Source organism: Onychostruthus taczanowskii, unplaced genomic scaffold (genome assembly GCF_017590055.1).
Source record: "Onychostruthus taczanowskii isolate IOZ18803 unplaced genomic scaffold, ASM1759005v1 scaffold2, whole genome shotgun sequence".
Classification (NCBI taxonomy): Eukaryota; Metazoa; Chordata; class Aves; order Passeriformes; family Passeridae; genus Onychostruthus; species Onychostruthus taczanowskii.
The window spans coordinates 1,112,152-1,130,920 of NW_024499239.1; the positions used below are offsets into that span (position 1 = coordinate 1,112,152).

General features: G+C 40.3%; 1 protein-coding gene across 5 annotated transcripts in view; it reads left to right on the top strand.

Moving 5' to 3' along the window:
• The window catches only part of MTUS1 (microtubule associated scaffold protein 1), a 116,663-nt gene that overhangs the window by 86,941 nt on the left and 10,953 nt on the right, over positions 1-18,769 (top strand). For 4 of the 5 annotated variants that reach the window (XM_041402555.1, XM_041402554.1, XM_041402557.1 and 1 more), the window contains 2 exons: positions 2,162-2,379; positions 14,649-14,715. In XM_041402555.1, the coding sequence (XP_041258489.1) occupies positions 2,162-2,379; positions 14,649-14,715 (285 nt within the window). Of the gene's footprint in view, positions 1-2,161; positions 2,380-13,663; positions 13,879-14,648; positions 14,716-18,769 lie in introns of those variants that run through there. The other variant, XM_041402558.1, reaches the window with a different exon arrangement.

Below are 18,769 nucleotides of genomic sequence, written 5' to 3' on the forward strand. Positions count from 1 at the left end.
GTTAGCTGCTGTATCACTGTATTTAAATGAAACTTCTGCATTAGGTAACTGACTGTGTGATGTAATTTTTCCCCAGCATAAAAATTGTCTGCAATTGTTCAGATTTAACACAGCTCTGTCAGCATCCTAGAGATGGTTGTAAAACTAATATCAAATATTTAATTAAATTATGACACTAGCATCTGTATCAGTGAATTTACCTAATACTTTTACATCAAGGATAATGCTCTAGTTCTCTATTTGTCATAAGTGAAGAATTCAGGAAGGGAGGTGGAATATATGAGAGAGTAGGAGTATGTAAGGCAGTAGGGAAGGGAAGAACTGATTTCTACATGTTTATTCTCTCGTCCCTGTTCTTCCTCCCTGCCCCCCCCCCCCCCCCCCCCCCCTTGATTATTATTTGTTGTGATTTTTGAAGGAGCTTCAGAAGGTAACCAGTACTTTCCTACACACAGTATTGTCCGTAAGATTGCTGGAAATTTGACATGGTTGCTCTCAGATATGAACTGGCATTTGTGTAAAAGTGTCTACTTAAAAGACATTGTTGCACAGTCAGAAAAGAAGTGGTCATGTTAGTTAAATAGTGGTAAAAATAACTGGAACTGGCAGCCAAGCTCGATTCTTTTGTCCTACAAATTTGTATTTTGATTTGGGTTAGTTTAATATTAGAGCTTTTAATGGCTCTAATATTAAACTGCACAATGGTATGTTTCTAATTTTAACAGTCTTTAACAGTCTGCATCTCTGAGCAGAAGTGTAGGGAAATCTCCAAGAATACAAGGGCATTTGAACATTATAAAGCACTATATGCTGACAATTCTCTAACTAGCAGAAATTCTTGCCCAGAGTGGATTTATCTGGAAAATTAATAGGCCTGGGAGGCACTTTCTACCAGGCTCAGTAAGGAAGGCATAGAGGACCTTAGTATTTTGAACAGAAAAACTTTTCAAAGACTTTAAAAACAAATGTGGGCTGTAGGAGGCTGATGTATTAATACAATAGCTGATATGTCAGTCAGACTAACATTAACTGAGAATCAAAGCTTTTGTTCTTAATACTTTCTCCAGTTGTGAGATTGAACCTTACACTGTTGGGATGATTCTAGGGTCATTTGACAACCTTCAAACTAGGTGCTTGGGATTCAGAAAAGATTGAGTCTTGTTGCTTAGTTTGTCCCCTGTTTTTCTGCTGCATGTTCCTATCTTTCTTTTATCCAGATCTCACCTCTCAGGTTTTTTCACTCTATCATGAAGAAATCTTGTTAAGTTAAAACTGTACAAAGTAATCTGCTTAGATGTCTTCATTAAATTGCCAAGGGATATTTATCTATTGCATCAGCCTTTTATTGCAAAACTGTTTTCTCATTCCCTTTGTGATCAAGGGGGGAAGACTGGCACTATCTGCACAGCAGTAATGTACTCCCTTTCCAGTTTGAAGGCAGCAGAGAAACCTGAAAATACAGTGTTTACGAGTCAAGTGCTGATTTATGTAATCTGTTTTCCTCTGACATAAGGTGATTGTGTACTGTGAAAGCATTGAGGTTGCCACAAAACTAAGAATATTAAATCAATAATGTAATTTCAGAACTGTGAATATATATTGAAATATATTACATTTTAGAGCTTTCTTAAAGTCTTATCCTTGTGACTGAAAATTGCTAGCACTAAGAAATGCTGCAAGACCTCTAGTTAGCAAAGCTCAGGCCTCAGCTGCAGGGAGGGGAGTTTTTACAGTTAAAATTTTAAAAGGAAGAAGAATAACAAGGGAAATGTAGAGAAAATGGTTTTGTATTCAGCAGTACTTTAGACTGCAGGAAATATGAATTCTATGTTGCACACAAAAGACGACAACTCTTATGTTAGAAATAAATTACTGAATAGATAGCCGGACAGATGTCTTGCATTTTATAAAAGTATTTTTCCAAAGCCCAGTGTGAAGAGTATGTTGAAAAGTATGCCACAGAACATATGAAGATGAGGATGAAGTACAGAACATGGTATCCTCTGCAATGCTACTGAAATAACCCTTTCTCCTAGTTAGTATTTCAGCAAGTGTTTGTAGGAATTTATAACTATTTTCTTTTGCACCTGTCCTTTACATTGTGGTGAGATTTCAGCATGAAATGCATATTGATCCGTTGTTGTTGTTGTTGTTTTCTTAGTTGACAAGGGCAAGCAGCGGAGTGCCAAGAGTTCATGCATACGCACTCAAGCTTCCACAGATGCACGTTCACCTGGCACTAAAGCAGCCGAGTTGATACAGTACAAAACAAAATGTGAGACCCAAAGTGGAATCATCCTGCAGCTGAAAAAATTCCTGACATCCAGTAACCAGAAGTTTGAAGCATTAACAGTTGTCATCCAGCACCTGCAGTCTGAGGTAAACACTCACAGCTCATCAATTTTGGCTTTAATTGTTTGACCTCTTCTCAGCAAGGGCTTCAGAAAATATTAATATACTCATACTAAATTTTGTGTTTCCATTGCAGTGGTTTCTGTTTTCCTGTGGAATTTATACTTCTAGCATTAGTTGGCTAGAAAAAGAATCAAACTAATGACATTGGGCTTTGTGGCCTCTGCATGCTTCACATGCCCTTTAAAAGAGTTTTTAAATGCTTGTAGTCAGAGTCCTTCAGGGCTGAGTAGCTTTCCAAGTGTACTTCAAGTTCTACCCTTGTAGGAAAGACTAGTTTCAACAGATAATGTACATGGCCTTGCTTTGTTATCTGACATTGGATGGAAGAGTATTTAAGGGGTGGATATGTTTTTGAGCTACTCAGAAGAAAGTCTGAGTTGTTACAGTTTTATTTATTGAATCCTGCATTGTTGATGGGGTCTTAAAATTACTAGTAAAAATACAGAACTGCATCTGGAATTACAGAGTGGAATGAATCGGATGTGGCTTATTCTTAATTTTTCTAATCTGTTTGGAATATGTAATGACTTAATCAGTTTGATACTACACTAGAAACTGTTGGTCTGCTTTGAAAACTTTTGAGAAAATAAAAATGTGAAGTCAAGGAAATTAGTTATAGATTTATACTGCACAGCTGGTGCAGGCTTTAATAGCCATTTCTCTTGCATTTATAACTAATGTTGTAAGACTGGTATCAATTTCCTTTCAACTCTTCTGCTATGTGGTGATTTTGCAGTCTCTATACAAAAAAGCACTAAGTTGTCTTAGTATTCTGGCAGAAATGTAACATTCTCATGGGATAATATCTGCTTGCTTTCATTTAATCTAAAAATACTGCATTTATCTCCTAGTCTGGTTCAACTCTTAAGAGCAGTGGCTCGTAGCCAGTTTTCTGGGTTTGGTTTGGTTGGGTTTTTTTAAACTCTTGGTTGAAACACCTTTCTCTGCCTAAGGAACTAGTTTGAGATCTTCAAAGCAATTTGATACAGGATTTTTGGATGCCTTTCATCTCACATGATATTGTGAAATTTTAAGTGAAACTCTCCCCGCTAAACTTCTGCACAATCTTCTTATTATGGTAGAATAAGCACAATGAGTTTTTCAGTAACTCTTAAAATTAAATGTCTTGGCCTAGTTTCTTCTCTCCAATATTTTTATTGCAACATTTTAAAACTCACAAATACTTGATAAATGTCATGTTTAGCAAGAGGAAGCCCATCATACTAATTTGCTTCTTCTGGGCTATTTTACAGGTTGCTCTAGCCTAAATGTGGGTTTTTTTAAAGAATATTCAGGGGTTTAATTAAGGAAAAAGTGATTTTTAAGGAGTGAAGAGGGAACTTCATGGAAGAAACTAGTGATTTTGCTCCTTATTTCTTTTTGTTAGTCTTTTGCAGATGGAAAGAAAAAATATCTCCATCAAATTATATAAAATTACTAATCTTGGACAGTTAAGTTTGCGCACATGAAATTGAGCTAGGTATGACACAGTGATGTATTTGCATACCAGTTATTGATTTTGAGATTGCTCTCTCCTTTCCTGGGGTAAGACAAATACTTGCTGAAGCCTCATTGCCTTACTCTTGTGGAAGTACCACAGGGATGACAAGGACTCTTCTGCCGTGGTACTGTAAGCACTACTTGTTAGTTAGCTGTGGGAAACATCCTGAAGGATTTCACTGTTCAAGGGAACACTGTGAAGAGAAGTTTTAATTTTGTCCATTTGTTTGAGTTTTTTCCTTTATGGTGAGGGGTGGAGTCTGGTACAGCTAACAGTCTGAGCTGCCCATACGATTATTTGCCTGAAGTATTACTTGGGGAACCCTTTGATGTAGTTTTCAAACTCTGGATAAACTCAGGGAAAAATTTCAAGTTAGGCTGTAACTCAAGAGGTAGGTTTTCATAGGTTAACTACTGCAGAGCCAACTGAAAGTAGCCTCAGCTTTTCTGTCTTTTTAAAAAAAAAATTTAAACCATGCTTAGCTGATTACACGAGGAACAAAGCTGTGCTTCCATTCTTCCTGCTGGAGCAAGTGTGAAGTGACATGATGCAGCCTAAGAAACAGCTTGCTGGAACCAGAGGGAGGACCTGCTCTGGACTCCTCTGGTGCTGCTCTGTTTGTACAGGAAGCCAATTCAGCTCACCACTACCAGAAAGCTAAACGAGCATAATAAAGGAGCATTTCTTTGCCAGGTGGTGATGTGGATTGTCCTAATGTTTGGTCAGAGCCATTGTGAGGGTGAGATGGGGTGAAGGACCGGCTGCCTGGCCAAATGGAGTAAAGTACTGGAGTGAGCACTTGGGTCACTTCAAGGCTGGGCAGCCAAGCATGAGCCTCTTGGCAAAATCTGCTGCAGCCTCTCCTGCTTTACTGCCAAAGCTGAAGTGACTGGAATGTGATTTGGCTGTTAGATTTGTTGGGTTTTACTGTCATGTTTTTTTCTTTTCTTCCCCAAGAGTTTCCAGTGTGTTTCTGCACAAAAGATTAATGTTGTTTCTTAAGAGCTCATTTGAAGTAGAATATAGCTGCAAACAAAATCAGGACTTGCTGGCAATGACTTCTGTCAAAACTGCAGCTAGCCCATTGGAGTGAGGTTGAGAGGCTCAAAGGGTTAAATGGGATTGAGCAATGCTGCTCTGATGTTTCTAGCTGAGCAGGAATCTCTGAAAAAACCCTGAACTCAAACCTGTTTGTTATAAGAGTTACCTTGGAGCTGTCAATAGTAACAGCTGCTTCTGATGATAAAACCTTCCCACTTGATCTGTTGGTGTTTCTTTAGGGAGGGTGGGGAGGGTGTCTATGCTTAGCTACATTTACCAAGACTTTTCTGAGTTAAAAAATCCTGAAAGTCTGATTTCTGCCTCGCAGGAGCTATTGTTGGGTTAATGCTAGATGGAAAATGAATCTTGGCATCCAGAGTATTTGATGGCAATGAAAAGTGTGGCTGATGAGAACACGGAGTTTTTCCATTGTTGGACAACTGCGTGTGTGCTGGCACTGATAGGAACACAGGTTAAACTGCACACTAATCACAAAAGCAAGTTGACTCTTTCTAGAGTACTGTGCTTCCCCTGATCCCCTGGTAATTCCTGTTACTTCATGACTACTTTCCTGTTTTTTTAAGTTCAAACAAGAAACGAAAGGTGGTAGTACAGAGGAAATGGTGAAATTGGCCATTTACCATAAGCACATGAAGTGCCAAGAAAAGCAGTTTTCCATTAACCTTCAACCGCACTGAGCTCTGAAATTTGCACTACTGCATTTGATAATTTTGATCTTTTAACTTCCACTAGTATTCATTTTAAATGTATTGTCCCTTCATTAAGAGATATGTTCAGAGATGCTTTAAATACGTGGTTAGCATGTCTGTGATAAGTCAGGTTGGGGATGCCACTCTTGCCTCTCTTCCCTAGCCCTTGTGTATGCTTTGGCTTCTTTGAGAAGCCAGTAAAAAAAATTACTGTGGGTCTAGTTTTACAGGTCCGTCCATGTCGAAAGTGTTTTGGGTATGTCCCCATGCAGTGGTTCACAGTGGGAAGGAGTGGAAGTGAAGAACTGCCAGTGCTGGGGTGGGATGAGAATGTGTGCCTGAGAGGTCTGCAGCTGTGGCTAGGAGCCAGCTGCTCCCTTGGGAGGCAAAAAACCCCAGTACATCACCAGCTGACAAGGCTGAGGCTATGGCAGCTCCTGCCTGAGCCTCTGCTTCCTGCCTCCCGAGAGGTGTTCAGCCCCTTCCCCTGCCTCAGGGCTGCCCCCCAAGGCTGTGTGAGCCCTGAGGCAGGGCTGTTCTAACCTCCAGCTCTCTGCTGTGTATAAACTCTTATATCTTTTGGAGTGGAGGGTGATTGTTTTAGCAGTGTGGTACTAGCTTGGTTTTAAATCTAGTTTCAAATTTGTCTGTTTAAGGCAGATTTAGCTGTCAAAGGAAAGGGTAATATGTAATTAGAATGGCTTTGTAACCATTCAAAGTGTGAACTGATAGATATTTCATCTTCTCATTTTAGTGCATTAACTGCTACATTCAGAACTACATAAACTGTTAAAAATATTTAGATTATAAAATGTTTAGTTATGAATATCCATTTTTATTTTTCTAGTTTAATAAATTAATCCAAATTAAGTATCTCAGTAATTCTCTCCAGATTCTGATATGGAAATAGGCTTCAAATTTGTATCTGTGAAACAGGGTACTATAGAGATGAAAAGAAACACAGTTTCACTGTTGTGCTTTTCTTGGTATGGTCATGGCAATGCTGCTATTTACTGGTCAGACTTTACTTGGAAATGTTGTGGTGCCATCTTTAAGAAGTTTCATTAGTAGAGGAAAAGGCCATTTGAGAGGGTATAGAGCCTTGACAGTGGGTAACACTAATTGTGGATGTGACACAGGAAACAACATGAGGAATATGCTAGAAATGATGTGACCGAGCAGGCTTCAGCATTTCTAGGTGGAAATAGAAATTAGCCATTAGTATATGACCTGTTGGAACTGGCATTTCCTGACATGTGCATGATCATAAGAGTCAAGATACTAGTTTCCTTGGGAACTTAGCAGTTTAAAATTGGGGTTTTTTCCATTTCGGAATACATGAGCACATCTATCAGAAATGTTTGTCCTGGCCTTTGTGGAAGTTCAGCAGAAAATGTTTATATTTATCAAATGAGAAGTGCATATCTAGGTTAAGGGGCAGAAGTACACATTGCATCACTAGACCCCAAGAGTTTTGGAACAGTCATCTTTTGACCTATATGTCCTGTTGTTTAGAGCAGCTGTCTTTGAGGAAAACTTTTAGTTTTGATTTTCTGGAAGTTAACATCAAACTTGGCCAGTTTTCTTTAGACTTTTCATACCAGGTGTATCTGGCTTCCCAAACTATGGACATAACTTTTTACAAGAGACAATAAGGATATGTAATTGAGATAATTTTTGTGCTTACTTTGAAAAAAAAAAAAAGAAAAAAGAAAAATCAGAAGTCAAAATGTAATATCCTGATTTTGAGGAATGCAGATATTTTTTGTTTTGTAACAGAGTATTTGAGTAATACCACAGTAGTTTCCCCCTGTGGAGAAGACCTAGGCTATGGAAGCCTGTGTCTGATGGTAGCAGTTGGAAAGCAAGGAAGTTTCAGATGATTCTCAATGTCTCTATAAAATGTGGTATGAATGAACAAGAATGTTTTGGCAAAAGATTAAAAATTTGTGAGCTCTAACATCCAGAAAAAACATTTTAATCCATTAATTACTCTGAAACTAGGCTCTGATGGAAATAACCTTTTAGAAGATGTGTCAATTAAGCAATTTAGATGGTACACCTGAGTATTCAGAATGGGTTACAGCTGAAGAGAATTGGGAGTCCTGTGCTGTAGCTACTCCTAGCAAAAGATGTCTTGGAAAAAAAAACCTTTGACTGAAACAACTTCATGTTTCAGGCAACCAGTGCTGCTTTCCACAAAGAACCTGATTTTCATCACTACCATGTTATTTCTTGTAATTTTTTTTTTCGAAGAAGCTGAAGAATTAATGACAGGAACAAAATAGAGTATCTCTTGCGATATTTAAGGGAGCAGTTAGTAGAAGAAAGAAAGCAACATGTTTCAATCTTGTTTCCTTCTTGATTTGTACTACCTTTTCAGGTGAAATTCTAAACAGTCTTAAAAATGAAATTAATAGTGCATATTATGCTCAAGCATAGGCTTTTATTACAACATTTTGAGTAACTTTATAATGGTAATAACAGTTTTATAGATGTGAGAAAAATAGTGACAGTATAACTTGTCAAAGTTACAAGTTATCTGGTGGCTACTGTGTCATTCAGATGAGTTGGACTGAGACAGAAAGCTTTAGCAAAATGCTGAGCAATAAGTAATCACTTAGATGAGGTAAACTTAGTTTTTATGAGATTGAAGTTTCTACAGGGAAGGAAGGAGTCATTCTGTGTGAGAAGTGAGAACTCATGTTAGCATTCAGAAACTGTAAGGTAGCTGTAAAGTAGCAAACAGGCTGTTACAGAGAAGTAAAATCAAATAGCCCATATTATCACATCTGGACCTGTCTTTGCAGAGCTATTGCATGAAGGTGGGCATGACTTCTAAACTGGAAAACAAAGATCACTTAGAGCCTAAGATCCTATGTAAAGCTTGCAAATGCATAAAGAGCCCACAAGTAAATGTGTTAAATACATAGTGACTCATAGGAATCCTGTTTGGCTGGTTCTCTGCTGTAGTGTTTTCTGCTTTAGTGTTTCATACACTAAACATCAGGGAAAACCATCTGATTCCCCACAGATGTACCTAATAGATAAAAGAAGTAAAATATTAGAAATCGCAGTAAATCTCCATCAGCTAATCATGTAAATGGTGTATTCTGAGTCTGAATTCTGCTTGAAGTATGTCAAGGTGAAAACTGGTGGGATATTTCATGTGGTAAGAAGGCAGTGCATAACACAAATGAGGCCGAGAGTAAATCAGAAGTATTTACTTCACTGTATATATGAGATGGATAATGACATTTTTTATTTTACCGCAGTAATCGTCTGCTGCTCCTTTCAAAAATATGCACAGAGCAGAGTAAATCCTGTTTGTTGTACTGCTTCCTTGGCTCGTGTCTTTAGCTTGCTTTTGCATTGAGTGATGCAGAGAAACTGACACTGCAAGGGGGTGTTAAGTGAGGTACGGAGTAGGTGAGTTTATAAGAAATCAATTTCTAAAATTGTTAATATCTAATGAAAAGACTTATTTAGAGGACTGGATTTTCCTAGGAAAGAAGGAACAGGGACAGGTAGAAATACTGTGGTATAAGGACAAAAATCCTCAAATCAAATGTCATACTTCAAAGCGGATATGAATGGCCCTTTTGTTGTCCCTTCCTAATTACCTTCAGGCTGTAGCTGATGACACACGAGTGACTGGAGTTTATGCAAAGATGTGACTCAATTTCTACACTACAGCCAATGATGGTGATCATGTTTTTGTGACTGGAGCAGCACAAGGATGGAGTAGACATAAATATCTAATGCTTCATACCCAAGAGGAATATCTTCTTGGATGAGAAAGACATCCTGTTGACAATTGAGACTGTACCAGTATTAAAAAAATATTTAAATTATCATGGTTTTTTTCATACAACCTCAGCACATCTCCAGTAGGGTGTAACCATACATGTTACAGAAGTGCTTGCAAATTTACTAATTTATTAAGTTTTTTAAATGCTCAGCATTTGTCTCTAAGTTTAATTTTAGGCGTAAGTGCTTGTGGTTTGGTTTGACAGTAAATGGCCTACAAAAACCAGACTCTTCTTTCCAAGAATAGAATTAATTTGACCCTGTGTATGATAGTAAAACATATTTAAGTGCTTCCGTTCTTTGCATTGATTAATTTGTTTTATGTACTCTAAACAAATTTTATTTAGTCTGTTATAATAAAATGCTTTTTGAAAAGAGCATTGCGATGCTTTTATATTTAATACTTAATTTTCTACTCCTTTAAGTTCTAAGTCCTGAAATTACTAGTTTATTGCTGATGGAAACAAGAAGGCTGATGCCAGCCTTTCCAGTCAGAGATGTTCCCACCTGCCAGTCTCACCAGTGAGAGGCTCAGTTGCTGCGCTATGCCTGAGACCTGGAGCTGCCCGTCCTGTCTGCACACTGCAGGGGCTCGGTACTGGCATTGTCAGAGCCCTTCTCCACCCTCCCTGGGCAGGGACCACCTTGCATCCCAGCACTGAGATGAACATTCCAGGATGGCTGCTCCATTTGTGTCGTGGGAAAATTCCCACAGCACAGCCTGATTCCCTGGGGTATTTCATGGCCTCAAAGTGAGTTGTGTCTCTTCCTTTGCAACGTACCAGTGCTTGGCAGTTTTTGGTTGCAGCAATCTATATTGCTTCTTCTAAATCTGTTACTGGGGTAGGCTAGGCAACTGTGGCAGCTGGCTTATCACATCGATATCAGTGTGATATAGCTGCTTGAAATTTAAAAAGCAAACAATTATTGTAGTTTGGTTTGCAAATGTGAATTTTTCATTACTGGTTCTTTTGAATTTTTCTTTCTTTAGTACAGCTCCAAAAGAGTACATATTTTGTTTCCCAAAGGAATGTGCTTGTTTAAAATGTGAACGATAATGTTTGGATAATTACTACCAGATTGGACAATGTTAGCTTATTTGGACACACGTACTCAAAACCCGTTTTCTGCCGTGATTTGCTTTTTTTATATTGAGTAACTGTTGAAGGACTTGCGGCTTTAAGATGGAGGAAAAACTTAAAAAAGGTGATTAGGACTTTTTGACCAGGCACAGCCTATCTGTGCCTCTCAAAGCCTTGATCTGCAGGTGTAGAGCATGGGGCTTGCACACCAATATCACCCCACCTGGCCAGGAGCAGGAGTGTGCTGGGAAACCTGGAATGGTTAGTCTGGCTAGTTGCACATCCTCTCAAGGAAATACAAAGTTGCCAGTTTGCTGTAAAACTTCATGCTCTTGTATTTGTGGTCTGCAAAGTTGCTGTGGCATACTTGAGGAATGCCCAAGTATTCTAGCTTGAGAATGGCTCAGAACCTGATGTCTTGGAGGTAACTTGGGTCTGTCTTATGTGAAGATTTGATATAGGTGTGTAGCCACGAAGGCTGTTTGTTTGTGTGCTTGGTACAAATATCCCTCTTGCTCATTCTGGAATGTGGACTTTTGTAGAGCTTCCTGCTTTCAAAGTAGAGCAATTGAAACTGTTCAGACAGTGATACGTCCTCACCCTTGTTTGTATCTAAAATGACCCTAGGCTGGTCTGTTTAAATCTCAAGCTGTAGCAAAAACAGCTAGTTGCCAGGAAAAATACTCTTAAGTCTGTAATTGGGCTGCATAACTGCCAACAAAACAAACCTGAATTACAAACTTCTTAATTTATTCCATTCCTGACTTGGTAGTTTTTGTCAGCTTGAAGCGGCTGTGTTCTTTAACCTTCTACCTTGGGCCTTCCCAAGTGTCTTTGCTGTGGGGCATATGTCTACCTGAACTTGTCAAATTTTCAAAATTTGAAGGATTTTTTAACTGGCTAATTTTCCTCAGAACAAGAAACGTCCAGGTCTCCCTCATTATGCTGAGAACTTTTTGTAGCATTCAATGGCAGAGGTGCACTGCTCTAATATTGCCTGTATCAAATGTTTTATCCCTAAAGTCTGTTCTTGTTCTTTCCTGTAGCTTCTGTGTTTATGGAAGGGGGGGAGTTTTGGTTAAAGTGCAACCTGAAATAGATTCTTTGTAAAAAAGAAAAAAATAGGTACCAAGTAATCTACCTGATCCTCACATAATTCATAAATTGTACCAGAAGAAACTGTAAAGGGGTATGAAGATCCTTCATGAGTCTCTGACAACTAAATGAGGATGATCCTTATTGCTGGATTTATCTGGATAACAATGCCAAAATTGCTTGATCCTCTATGCTCCAACTTGGTTCTGGTATTGATTTTTCAACTAGAATCATGCTAAGCATAAGCTGGAAGGTTGCTGGATATTCCAGCCCAAAGCATATGCATACCTTAAATTAGATACTGAAGATAGGTCCTTACTAGATTATTCTAGTGCTTTTGGTATTTTACTGCATTTAGATTTCAGATTTTGGGAACTTTAAAGTTTTCTTGGGGAAACCCCCCTACCTGCAGCTTCAATTCTCTCAGAACTTAGATAAAATATACGAAGTTAACTGCTAGTCAGTCTGACTACCTTAGATGGCTGCTTATCCGTATGAGCAACTTGGTCTTCTCATTTCAGGCTGGCAGGTTTTTTCTGAAGGTATTCAAGAGCAGGAGGTGAGGATACAAATCCATCTGGATTTTTTGGATTTGTTAAACTATGAATGGGCAAGATGAATTGAGGCACCACCAGTAAAAAGCAACAGGGCTTAGGAGCAGCAAGAAACATGAAAAAGATTACTAAGGCAGTGTTATTTGATTTTGGTTTGGATTTTTAGTCTTAGCCTCTCGTTAGTCCTTAGTATATGCTGATCGTACATACCCTTTTCACATCAAATTTCTTTAACTGAAAGCAAATACAAAATGTGTAGATGGCGAAGAAGCCCATTTGGGAACACAAATGGGCTGGAAAAAAGCAGGTTGTGTCCCAAGGATGCAACTCAAATAACTCACTGTAGCATTCCCATTTTCACCATCAGATGCTGTGTCCATAGTGGGAGCACTGGTGTTGAACAGGAGTGAGATGACTCATCTCTCCCTTCTGAGCAGAGAAGCGGGGAAGATCAGGGCATGTCCTTTCAATAACTGAGCTCTCTGCTCTCCTGAGAATTTACTGTGGAGGTGAGGCGTGGTTTTCAATCTTAGCCCACTGACACTGTAAAAAGCCTCTAAATGCTTAATATAAAAAAGCAACACAGCTGCTTAATAGACCTATCAAAGTGTAGTGTCCAAAGAATTGTTAAGACTGCTTAAATTGAGTGATTAAAGGGGAATCTTTCTCATACAAGGTCAAAAATACAAATATTTCTGGTAAAGGGCTGGCAGTTTCTTCTAACCAGCCTTTACAGCTGCATAATAATTTCCTAAAACTTGCAAATGAGTGCATAGCATAAAAATTACTCATTTTGATTAGTCTTGTGTCAGACCTTAATACCTGACTGGGCTTTGGGTGCTTATTCTTTCTAGTTTCTCTCAAGAATGGTGTATTTTACTGCTTTATTTGTTCTGCAGACGTGCAGTGACTATTCCCTGCCTCCAGGACAGGATGCTCTTAAGATGTAAACCTGTGGTTAGGCTGCAGTGAGAGTGACCGAGGGCAGAGGGGGAGTTTGCTGTAAAGGTGAGGTTCTCCCTGGGGAGAACCAGCTGTAGGTGTGGCTCGACCAGTCTACAAATTCATCTATTGTGCTCAGTTGTGGCCAAGTCTGTGGATTGCAGGGTGAGTTTCAAGCTGTTTCTGCGCCGGGGCTATTTAACCTAAGCCTGGGCATTGGCAGCAGCAAAGCTGCTGTATCTGTGGCTCTCCCATTCAGTTTAGGCCTCCCGTGGCTTATTTTTGCATCAACAAATTAAGTGTGAAGCAGCGTACAGCAAGCTCGAAACAGCTAAAAATAAGCTCGCTTGTCTGCAGAGAAGGGCAGTGTTCCCTCGGTGATCCCGGCTGCCGTCGGAGCAAGTGGAGATCGATCGATCTAATGTCTGGGCTCGCCTTTCATAAAAGAAGGGCTGTGGCTTTAAGTAATCGCTGGCTGCTTGTGCCAATTGCAGAAGCTGCAGTATCTGCCGCTGTCGGGAGCGCTGGGCGCGGACGCAGGATAACCTGCGGAGGCAAGGTCCAGCCTTGACGCTCGGCCCTGGCCAGACCTGCCCGGCTCGGTGGTGCCGCCGCCACCCGCCCGTCGCCGATGAGGGCCGGGGGGCCGAGCGGGGGGCTGCCGGCGCTGGAAGATGGGCTGCTCTAGCAGCAAGCTGTGCCTCTATTCTCAGTGTGCTGCAGCAAGGGTAATGAGTGCTTGTTTCGCAGGGAGCCGGCCGGGAGCGCGGACCTTGTCACCTCCGCCGTGGCGTGAGGCGGTGCCCGCCGGGCCGGGGGCTCTGCCCCGGCTGTGCTGCGCCGCCGCCCGCTGCGGCTCCGGGCACCGCGGCCTGGCCGCCTCCTCCTGGCCAGGGCACTGCTCCTGGGGAAAGCAGGGAGATGGGTGCTTCTGCTTTGTTGCGATCTGTTCACACGTGCCTTGTGATTCTCTCCGTATAAGAAACACCATCTATCTTAACATTAGGATCTGCGAGCGGCGGGGTGGGTTGTATTCAACTTTGAACAGGGCTGTGCCTTTTCTTCATGGAAGACTAAGCATTTAGCAAAGTTGATGGTTTTCTGTTTGAGTAAGCTTAAGATAAATATTTAATGCATGCTTCTTTCACATATACACTATTCTTCTGTGCACTTGACATCTACCACTTGATTTGTTCTGGAGGCTTATGTTGCTACACCCACCATAAAATATATAATTAATTGCTGCAAAGTAGGATTTTAATTGCAGAGCTGTCCTGGAAAAAGCTGTTCTTTGTTTTAGAGTATAACTTCCTTAACAACAGAAGAACATCTGTGTATATTGTAACAGCTGAACTGTTATCCTAAATGAGTCATATCTTGGCTTCTTGCTCCTGCCTCTTGTTTTTCCTACAGAGCACATGGAAGTTAATTATTGGAGGGTGCCCTGCTCAGACCACTAGTAACCAAACATTTGGGTTTTTTGTTCTTTTCTCTGCAGAGGGAGGAAGCACTGAAGCAGCGGAAAGAGTTATCTCAAGAACTACTTAACCTTCGAGGAGAACTAGGTAAGAATTTATTTGTGCATTCATCATGAGAACAGAAATGCAGCAAAGCAGATCTGCAGAAGACAGATGCCCTGGTATTGTAATGGCAGTCATTTAATTCCCTGACTGAATTCCGCTCAGATGCTTTAAGTGCTGCAGAGCCCTGACAGCGTGACCCCAGGTTTACCGAATTCCTGGCACTGATCTGACTGTGCCTTGCGGGGCCTCCTTACAAAACATGTGTCTGATGACCAAAGCACTCACTTCTAAAAAATGGGAGGATGGCTGACAGCATACATACTTCTGCTTGATCCCTAACTCATTTGTATGCTGTCTTCTAGAGATTTGCTAGCAAAAAAATCATAAACCTGTAAAACATACTGTGCAAAATCTGCATTTTTGCCTTAGTGACCTGTGAGTGAATGAGTGTAAAATTAACAGAAGGAAATGCTTTCAGGCTGATGAGATGAAATCTTTGAACTCATCCTAGTGGATGGCTATAACATGAAATTGAGCTATTATGTGCAGGGGCTGGTTTTGCCAACTTTGAAGCTTGATTTAACTGCAGTTAGTGGTAGCTCCATGTAATGTATTTGAACTTAGCAGATGTTCCAGGCAGGTCTCAGTAGGGGCTGGCTTTGAAAGAGCCTGGCCTTCCCCTGCCCTTGCATCCCTCTGTCCTTGTGCCAGCATTGCTGCAGAGGCAGCCATGTCCCCACCAATGCAGTGAGCTGCTTGGGGACCTAAGCCAGCTGAAACTATTGGCTGGTAGTGCTGTTTTGCCAAAGCTGCCTGCCCTGACTTCAGTACATGACTGAAAGAATACTGGGACATGAGCAGAAAAAGAGGAAGGAGTAGCAGTGTGCAAGGGTGGTGTCCCCCATCAGCTGCAACTGATGTTTCTATTACCCTAAAGTGACAACAGGACTAGAGTTTTTATGTGGAAAAGGCCTTCTTGCATCACTTAAAAGTTGTGTTATAAACTTTATAAAACAGATTTCTTTTTATTTATGTACTTAATGTGATTCTCTGAGCAACCCCATTTGTTTCCCTCAAGGAAATGACTTCAGAAGGATTGCTATCAGAGCAAAAAAGTCTCTTTCCTTCTCTAGGTTTGCATCTTTAACATTATTTTTCCATTATCATCCTAGGTACTATGTTTATCACATATCTAGAAAGGGAAAATCCTGCTTAGATGGGTAGACCAAAAGCTGGCCAACACTTTTGCCCGTTACCACATTTGAGGGTTTTGGTGGGGTTTGGTTTTTTGTTTTTTTTTGAATGCTTAACTCTTTGTAAGGATGCCTCATGCTTAAATGAGCTTTCCATAAACTTGTTATCTTCCTGCTTCGATTAGCAGCCTGCTGAGCTCATAAATGAAACTCCCATTGCAAGCATGTGCCATTCAGTAGGTTGATAACTAGAAAAAAACTTCAAATGCGACTGTGTCTGATGGATGTGTGACACCTGAGTGCCCAGAGCTCTGAGACAGGGATGCTGGCTGCTATTGTCAGCTGTTCCCCTCACGGAGCTGACCTTCCTGAGTCAGTTCTGCAGGAGCATCTGAATGGCAGCCTGGGGCTCACTTCCCTTTGTAAGGTTTCCAGACCAGGGTTTCGTGAAGCATTTATCTTCGTGCAGCTCCTTTGTCTTAACCATGTCACAAGTCTAGCCTGTCTGTACTGCTCTCCTCAGCATGTAAAGGCAGTGGATTTAATTACAGAAGTGAAAAACTGCCCAGGTCTTCAATTCTATCTACCTTTAAAAAGAACTTGGTTTGGGTTTTTTTTGAAGTTAAGTTAATAATTTGTTGACAAGGTGTGAGAAAGGCATTCCTAAAACTGTAGCTTTAGCTGAAAATAATCTGCTTAAATACATACCTGCTAATCAGCTTTCTGTTGACACTGTTAAATTGATACAGTTGTACTTAAGATTTCCATAGACTGTTTTGACGTATGTACTGTGGATTTCCATTCAGTATGATCTAAGCATACCTTTGCTGGGAAAGTTAAGTGCAGTTTGAGTCTTATTTTGGCCATGTAGATGTTTTGTGGAGTCCCAGCTGCCATGTTTTTAATGACTGTTGATTTGCAGTTTGGGGACAGACAGTCTAAGAGGAATCAGGTGTGCACAGCCCAGTGGAGCCTGTTCCCTGCATGTTGCTGAGTTTGAGAGTATCCTGAAGCTTGTACAGTTTAGACATCTCAGTTTCTTACTTTGAAATTTATCTGTGCACGTTCTCAAGCTCCTTGATTTACCTTGCAAGACCAAATTGACTAGCTGTCAGATGGTCTGTTTTTTGCTGGATTATTGTGAATGACCATTTCTACCAAAATACCTTTTTGTTTAATGGTTTAAGTAGGCATTCCTGTCCCAGAATGTGACTGTGCCAGCCAGGGGGTGATGGTTACCAGATAATGCTTTCTACTCTCAGTAGCTGGAAACACAATCAAGGATTAGCAGTGATAGGTGTTTGGGGATGGGTCTTTTTCCAAAGGGAGTTCAAATTCAGTAACAGTTGGGTTCTGAACTTGGACTTCCTTAAAATCACCAGCTACAAACACTGAACTCTGTAGTTTGAGTGTAAGCACCATAGTTCTGGGAGCCTGGAGCAACCAGATGTCCTGCTTGTCAATGTTTATCTTCTTAAGTTGCAAGCTAGTGTGTAAACTTCTAGTTACTTGTTTAATTGTGTAAGTAGAAATTGCAAGGGCTGCATGTTTCTTGAGAGGTATGAAACTATTTCTCTGAATCAACTGCACTCCAAATTGTTTCAGATCCTCCTTGCAACCATGCTGGATGTGATCCAGCTGAGTCCTGCTACAAAATAGCAGGTGCAAAGTTGACTCAGCTGGCGCCAACCTTGGCCCTTTGAACATTTCCATTTGTAAAATGGCCTGGAGAGACCTGTGTGTACCCTGGACAGGCAGCCAAATGCCAAACCCCTCTCTCTCACCTCCAGCTGCTGCATGGCAATTGATAAACTGTATTTCCTTCAGAATACCTTCATGTTCTTTTTTTATTACTAAATGATCTTCAAGATGCTTTGGAAGTTCAGATAGAAGAGACCGCTGTCTTTTACAGTGAATGTGATTTGGTTTTCAGGTTAAGGTGATCATTAAAACTATTTAATAATAGGTAGATGCTTCTTTCACTTATTTGAGACAGGGCCTGACTTGCCACACTTCACTTGCCTGTTTGCCTGCTTGAACACTCTGTCACTTGTAGTGTTTGCAGCATAGGGGATGTGAATTTACTTCCCAGCAGAGAAGTGAGTGCTTCACGTTATTTATTCAATCATACCAGCTTAAATGTTGCTTAAAGCAGGCTTTTTTGGCTACCTGCCTTGTCTAACTTTCCCAAGAACAAAAATATGCAATGTGGTTTAATGTCCTGTATAATTAGTCTCATTATGGAACTAACACCAAGAGAAACCTAGTCATAAACTTGAAAGCATGTTTGGGTAGAAGAATTTTCAATATTGATAATCTGCCAATACCAAGAATTAATTACTATATAGATATAAAAATATGTGTTGCATAGAGAAGGAAATGAGCCTGTCTGTAGCAGACTTACTGGTCAGGTGAACATACAGCTTGCAGTGTGAAATACAAGATTGGAGCAATTAAGCATTAGTGCGGTGTAGTATCATGTAGTACCAAATACTTGGGCTTTTTTTGTAGTAATTATCCCCATTTCACATCCCCCACATCTATTAAAATCCTGACAGTTTACTGTCCTAGTGAACTCTGGTTTAGAATTTCAGACGGTCTAATGCCTTTTCATAAATCATAACTAGGCCAGTGAGTGACTTGGACAATTTTATGAAGATAACTACTGTTTGCAAACCATTTAATTCAGGGTTCCAAAAAATCCATTGTATTTCGTCTTAGAACTATGGTTATGGTAGCTTTTAGGGAAATGTAAGTTGAAAAATGTTTCATCTAAGCAGTTTAGCCATAAGGGCTGAATTTGGATGATGGTTTTATAATTAGAACAAGAAAAAAACAGTGAAAGGAGATGCAGCACAGTTTTAAGGTCTTATGTCTTGGCTATCACTTTTAGTGAAAATACA